The 6,551-nt window shown below is 35.6% G+C and overlaps 1 protein-coding gene across 1 annotated transcript; it reads right to left on the bottom strand.

The window, feature by feature from the left end:
- Window positions 1-3,424: 3,424 nt before the first annotated feature.
- Window positions 3,425-4,210, bottom strand: LOC138874854 (uncharacterized). The gene has a single exon (XM_070153640.1). It carries the CDS (start codon window positions 4,208-4,210, stop codon window positions 3,425-3,427), a length of 786 nt encoding a protein of 261 aa, XP_070009741.1.
- Window positions 4,211-6,551: the final 2,341 nt, after the last annotated feature.

Below are 6,551 nucleotides of genomic sequence, written 5' to 3'. Positions count from 1 at the left end.
TGGCAATGTATTCAGCTTCAGTAATAGATAATTCAACTGATGCTTGTTTTTTAGTATTCCAGGATATCAATGCCTTTCCAAGTAATTGACATGTACCGCTTGTGCTTTTTCTATCTTCCTTATCACCTGCAAGGTCAGCATCTGAAAAACCTTTTAATAAAAAAGTTAGAGCGAGGATACCATAGTCCATGAGATACAGTCCAAATGAGATATCGAATAATTCTTTTTACTGCGGTCAGATGTGATTCCTTAGGAGCTGACTGAAACCTGGCACATTTACATACACTGAACATAATATTCGGTCGACTTGCCTTCAGATACAATAATGATCCAATCATTCCACGATATTTAGTTTCATCAACAGGGATTCCCTGTTCATCTTTGTCTAGATTTGTGGAAGGACTCATTGGTATGCCATTGGATTTTGTATTGCTTATGCCAAATTTTTGAATCGGTTCTTTTGTGTATTTGGTCTGACATATAAATTTTCCTTCTTCAGATTGTTGAAATTGTAGTCCAAGGAAGAATGTTAGCTCTCCCATCATGCTCATTTCAAATTCGCTTTGCATAAGATTTGAAAATTCCTTGCACATAAAAGGGTTAGCACTACCAAATATAATATCATCAACATAAATCTGAATAATGAGGTTACCTTCTGATGATCTTTTAATAAATAAGGTAGTGTCTATTTTACCTCTTGTAAAGCCATGATCAACAAGAAAGGAAATAAGTTTATCATATCAAGCACGTGGAGCTTGCTTTAATCCACACAGCACCTTAGTGAGCTTGTATACATGGTAGGGAAACTTTGAATCGACAAACCCAGGCGGTTGTTTCACATATACTTCTTCCTCAATAAATCTGTTCAAAAAGGTACGTTTGACATCCATTTGAAACAACCTAAATCCTTTAAATGATGTGCATGCCAGAAGAATTCGTATGGATTCCAAACGAGCTACTAGAGCGAAGGTTTCATCATAGACGACTCCTTCCTGTTGTGAGTATCCCTAAGCAACTAGTCTGGCTTTATTTCTAACGACCTTTCCATCCTCGTTCAATTTGTTTCTGAAAACCCACTTTGTTCCGATTACAGAAACATTTTCAGGTTTGGGTATTAGATTCTACATTTGATTCTTATTGAACTGATCTAACTCTTCCTGCATTTGTTAAACCCAACTTGAATCTTTTAGCGCTTTCTCTATCTTCTTTGGTTCAATATGAGAGATTAATGCAACATTTGCTTTCTTTTTGAGAGCTCTCCTGGTTTTCATTCCTTTATTTGGGTCCCCTATGATAAATTTTTGAGGATATTCAGGCTCGCTTCTCTATTCATTTGGACGCACTACATTAGCAGTTGACTCGATTAGTTGATCTGGTACATTGTTGCTGATTTCACTAGTTGACTTTATTGTAGCTGATATATCAGTTGACTCTTGAGATTTACTTGTCTCCTGAATTTCTTGAGCTTGATCTTCATCACCTACAGTAATTCTTTTCTCGACCAAGGGATTATTTTCATCGAATATAACATGTACTGATTCTTCCACACATAATGGGAATTTATTATAGACTCTAAAAGATCTACTATTTAATGAGTAGCCCAGAAAAATACGTTTATCACTTCTTGGATCGAATTTTCCAAGGTTATCCTTACCGTTATTGTAAATAAAATACTTACTTCCGAAGGGATGAAAGTAACTGATATTGGGACGTTTACCTTTCCATAATTCATATGGAGTCTTCTTCAGAATAGGCCTTATGAGACATCGGTTAAGAATGTGACATGTTGTACTTACACCTTCTACCCAAAAGTAATTTGGCAGTGAATGATCTAGTAATATGGTTCTTGCCATATCTTGGAAGGTTCTATTTTTTCTTTCTACAACCTTATTCTATTGTGGTGAGCGTGGTGCAGAGAAATTATGAGTGTATCCCTGATCATTACAGAAATCTTCAAATGCTCTACTTTCAAGTTCTCCTCCATGGTCACTCTAAATTGTTGAGATCAGAAATATCTTTTCTCTTTCAACCTTTTTGCAGAAAACTTCAAAATTTCTTAATGTTTCATCCTTATGAGATAAGAAAATTACCCAAGTAAAACGTGAATAATCATCAACAATAATAAAAGCATACCTCTTTCCTCCTATACTAGCAGTTCTATTAGGCCCAAATAAATTCATATGAAGTAATTGCAAGAGTTTGGAAGTAGATACTATATCTTTATTTTTGAAAGAGTTTCTGGTCTGATTACCAACTTGACATGCATCACAGATATGAGTTCTAGAAAAATTCAGTTTGGGTAAGCCAACAACTAACTCATGTTTGAACAATTTTTCTATCAAATGCATGCTAGCATGACTAAGTTTCCTATGCCATAACCATGGATTATCAGACATAGAAGTTAAGCAAATATGACCATCTATCTTTTCAAAACCATCAAGGATATAAACATTTCCATACCTTTTTCTAGGAAGGACTATTTTACCTCATTCGTCTTCAATAGCACAATCTATTTTCTTAAAATTTACCTCATATCCTGAGTCGCATAGTTGACTTATGCTCAGGAGGTTGTAGTTGAATCTATCGATGAGATAAACTTCAGTGATGTCACAGTTGTTATTGAAGGGAATTGTTCCAGTACCAATTATTTTACCTTTTGAGTCATCCCCAAACTTAACACTTCCTCCATCAATTTTGTAACTTCTTTGAACAGGTTTTTGTCACCTATCATATGGCTGGAACATGCACTGTCTAGATACCATTTTCCTTTGCGACTTATTCTGTGGTGTTCCTGCAAAACAAAGTGATTACTTTCTTTTAGGTACCCAAGCTTGCTTGGGTCTTGGAGGGTTAGTATTACCAGATTCAGAATTGTTTTTTTGGTTTCCAAACCCATCATGAAACGTTTGCTTTACGAAAATGACAAAAAGAATATTTATGCCCACTTTTGTTACAGTAATGACACGTAACTTCTAACCCACCTTTAGGTCTTTCATTAGTGTTAGTACTAGTGGACTTAGTTCTGGATGGTGTTTTTCCAGTTGACTTATAAGTCGTCTGGTTTGACCTAACAGAACTGTGACTGGTGGATTTGTGCATGCCATTGAGTTGCATTTGCAATTCCTCAAACTCTTCTTAAAGTACTTCTTTTTCGATTTCACATACTTCATGTTTGAGTTTCCAGTCTTTAACCTCTTTAGTTAGTCTCTTAAGCTCATTCATCATTTTTTGAGACTCTTTTAAAGTTAAATCAAGAATATCCTGCAATTCATTGCATCTTTCATAGTTATAAGATTTACCTCACTTGTTTCACCTCGTGCCATGAAATAGTTTTCATTTTCTTCATCTGAAGTGTCCTCATTTGTCCAACATCCTGAGGATTTGTTCATTTCGTTTTCCAGAATTGTCATAAAGCAAAGATTTTCTATCTCTTCGTGGTCTGAACTATCCTCATCACTCCAGCTTCCAAAGGATTTTTTTTGTTAAAGCCTCTAGAGATCTTTCTTTTCAGTTTTGGGCACTCAGCTTGAATGTGCCCAAATCTTCCATACTCATAGCATTTTTCATCATTCTTGTCTTGATCGTTGTATTGCCTAGATCGTCTTGGTGGAATTCTTCCTTTCTTTGTATTTCTGAATCTTCTCATTAATCCATCCATGTTTCTTAATAGCATAGCAATCTCTTCTTGTAGAGCTTTAGGATCATCATCAATTTTGTTTTCAGCTATTTCAATTGAAGTCTTGAATGCAACTATTTTCTTTTTTTCTTCTTGACTAGTCTTCTTGAGATGCGTCTTTTCAAAAGCTATGAGTTCTCCTCGTAGTTCATCATAAGATAATTTATTTAGATCCTGAGATTCCAATGTGACTACTTTGGTCTGCCAAGTGGTTGGTAGGCTTCTGAGAATTTTTCTAACTTGATCACCACTGGTATAAGGCTTGTCAAATGCCTTTAGATCGCTAATCATTTTGCTAAACCTGGCAAACATCTCTTCAATAGATTCTCCTTCTTTCATTGAGAAGAGTTCGTAATCATGAACCAACATGTTAATATGTGTTTCCTTTACTTTGTCGGTTCCTTCATATGTGACCTCAAGCTTGTCCCACATTTCTTTGGCTGTGTCACAGCTCGAGATTTTCCCATATTCTTCACCACTTATAGCATTATGAAGCAGATTTCTCACTTTATTGTTAACTTGTACCACTTCCATTTGCTATTTTGTATATGAATCTATATCTTCAAGATCACCAAGTGGTGGAGTAGCAGATGGTAAGGGATAGTTCCCCCTTTTGATGACTCTCCAAACTTTGACGTCATAGGCCTTGGCAAAGATCTCCATCCGTACTTTTCAATAAGAGAAATGTTGTCCATTAAACTATGGTGGTCTAACTTGTGAAGTTCCTTCCTGAAAGAGAGCTTCTATGATAACTTGATTTGCCATGATCTTTTCTTACAAGCTGTTAAGCAAAAGTAGAATGTGAGCCTTGTTTTGATACCAATTGAAAGTACAAGAGGGGGGTGAATTGTATATTTTTAAATTTAATCTCTTATTAGTTGACTAGTTTGTCAATTAGTCAACTAGATGTAATGACCTAACAGTTATAATAGTAGAAAGTAAAACACAGAAAGTAAGTGCAGGAATTAAAAACACCAAAATTTTATACTGGTTCAGATTCAATGCGAATCTTAGTCTAGTCCCTTTGGGTTGCAAGAGAGTTCTCTTTAGTAAATGCGTTTCTCCGAGTACAATGGAAATGACTTGATGTAAATGCCTAATTTTCGCCTTATATATATATATATAAACTCTTTAAATGCCTAATTTTTGCCTTATATATATATATATAATATGTATGTGTGTGTGTGTTTGTTCTTATTTGTGTATGTATAGGTTTTAAGAGTTGAGTAATGGTTTGATAAATGGGGTAGGGTTTGGGCTAGTGTAATTTAATTAAAATTGTGACAAAATTAGCCCAAAATTTGAGCCCAAAGAGCCCAAACCCGGTCCAAAAGGGGTCTACCAAGAAGAGCTTAAAACGACGTAGTTTTCTCTTGAAAACGTTGTTTTGGTTAAGTGACAAGATTCAATCTCATCCACCCATCTTAATTTAATCCAACGGTCCTAGTTTGATCTTCATCCTAGGTATTTAAAGCCTAAAATCTCCAAAAAATTTCCCCATTATTTCCTCTCTCTTCTTTCCCTCTCATCACTCTCTCTTCTCTCTCCCCCCAAGCCGCTGCCGCCGCCCCACCGCCGGCCGGAAATCGCTGCCGCCGGCAGACCACCTCCAAACACCTCCAAATTCACATCATGTAATCTCCACAACTTCCTCTTTCCATATATCCAAACCAAATCCTTCAAAAATCCCTCAAACTCCTTGAATCTTAGATCTAGGAAACTTTCCCATCACTTTTTTGCCCAAATTATTGAAGTTCCAACCACTACCACCCCACAAAACCTACATCAATGGATAGAGCTCCTCAAGACCTAGCTATTGATGCCAATTTCACCCTGAAAATCCGGCGACCAAAATCTGGCGACCTCCCCGAACACCCTCTTTTGGCATACCACCATTTTTTCGGCCACTTGAATTGTAAAATGGTAAAATCCTATTCTTTTTCATGGCTGATTTTTTATTTTTATTTTTATTTTTCAGAATTTTATTTTTTATTATTAATTATTTTAGCATTAGTTTTTGAAGTTTTGGAATGTTAAATTTTCTGTTTTTGCACTTGTTGAAGTAGTAAAATAGCTTTGTGTTGATTAAAGTGAGGTAGTGAGGAAATGCTTGAGAGTATATGGTAAAATCGTAATCCTGCCCCGTTATTAATTTTTTGATTTTTTTTAGTTAAAGTTAGTTTCTATCTTGTTTCTTCATTTAATCCATTTTTTATTATGTTTGTCTAGTTGGTTTTATTAAATCGCTCCAGCGATAGCGTGCGTTTCGTTTGGCTTTAATAGTTAATTTTTGTTTGCTACGATTGGTTCATAACACATGTGTGAATTTTAATTACATGTTTTAATACTTGGTTTAGTTTGAATCAACAGGGTGATATTGATGTTGTTAAAATCTGAAGTTTAAGTTATTTTATCACAAAATATGGTGCTAGTAGCCTACTTTTACTAGTTAGGGTGGCTGAAATAATTTTTTTCTCTCTTTGTTTCTGACATAGTAGATTTCCTTTGACCTTTGGACAGATTTTGAACAGTGTTTAGCACACAATGTCAGTTTTGTCGGACAGACATTTGGTGAACCAAAATCTGTCCAAATTTGCCTATTTAAGGGTTGCCCTTTCCTCACTTTGGGGGGACTCCATCACACTTCCAGGGGCATTTTTTATAATTGCTTTGTCACAAAAACAAAAAGAATTCAGCAGTTGAACACATGAAAAGTAAGCTGAAATGGTGAGCTTTGGGAGTGAATCTTAGAGTGCAAACTTTTAAAAAAGTATAAGCCCTCTTTAGAGTTCGTTTCTGGGTTCCCTCTCTAAGTTTTCGGGTTGTTTTAACACGGATTTGCTGCTATTTTGCTGCTGTTTTTAAGCTGCTTTAG

This window comes from Nicotiana sylvestris, chromosome 8 (assembly GCF_000393655.2).
Source record: "Nicotiana sylvestris chromosome 8, ASM39365v2, whole genome shotgun sequence".
NCBI classification, from domain to species: domain Eukaryota; kingdom Viridiplantae; phylum Streptophyta; class Magnoliopsida; order Solanales; family Solanaceae; genus Nicotiana; species Nicotiana sylvestris.
Note: the sequence above shows the minus strand (reverse complement) of the source record. Positions and strands in the feature narration are given on the sequence as shown.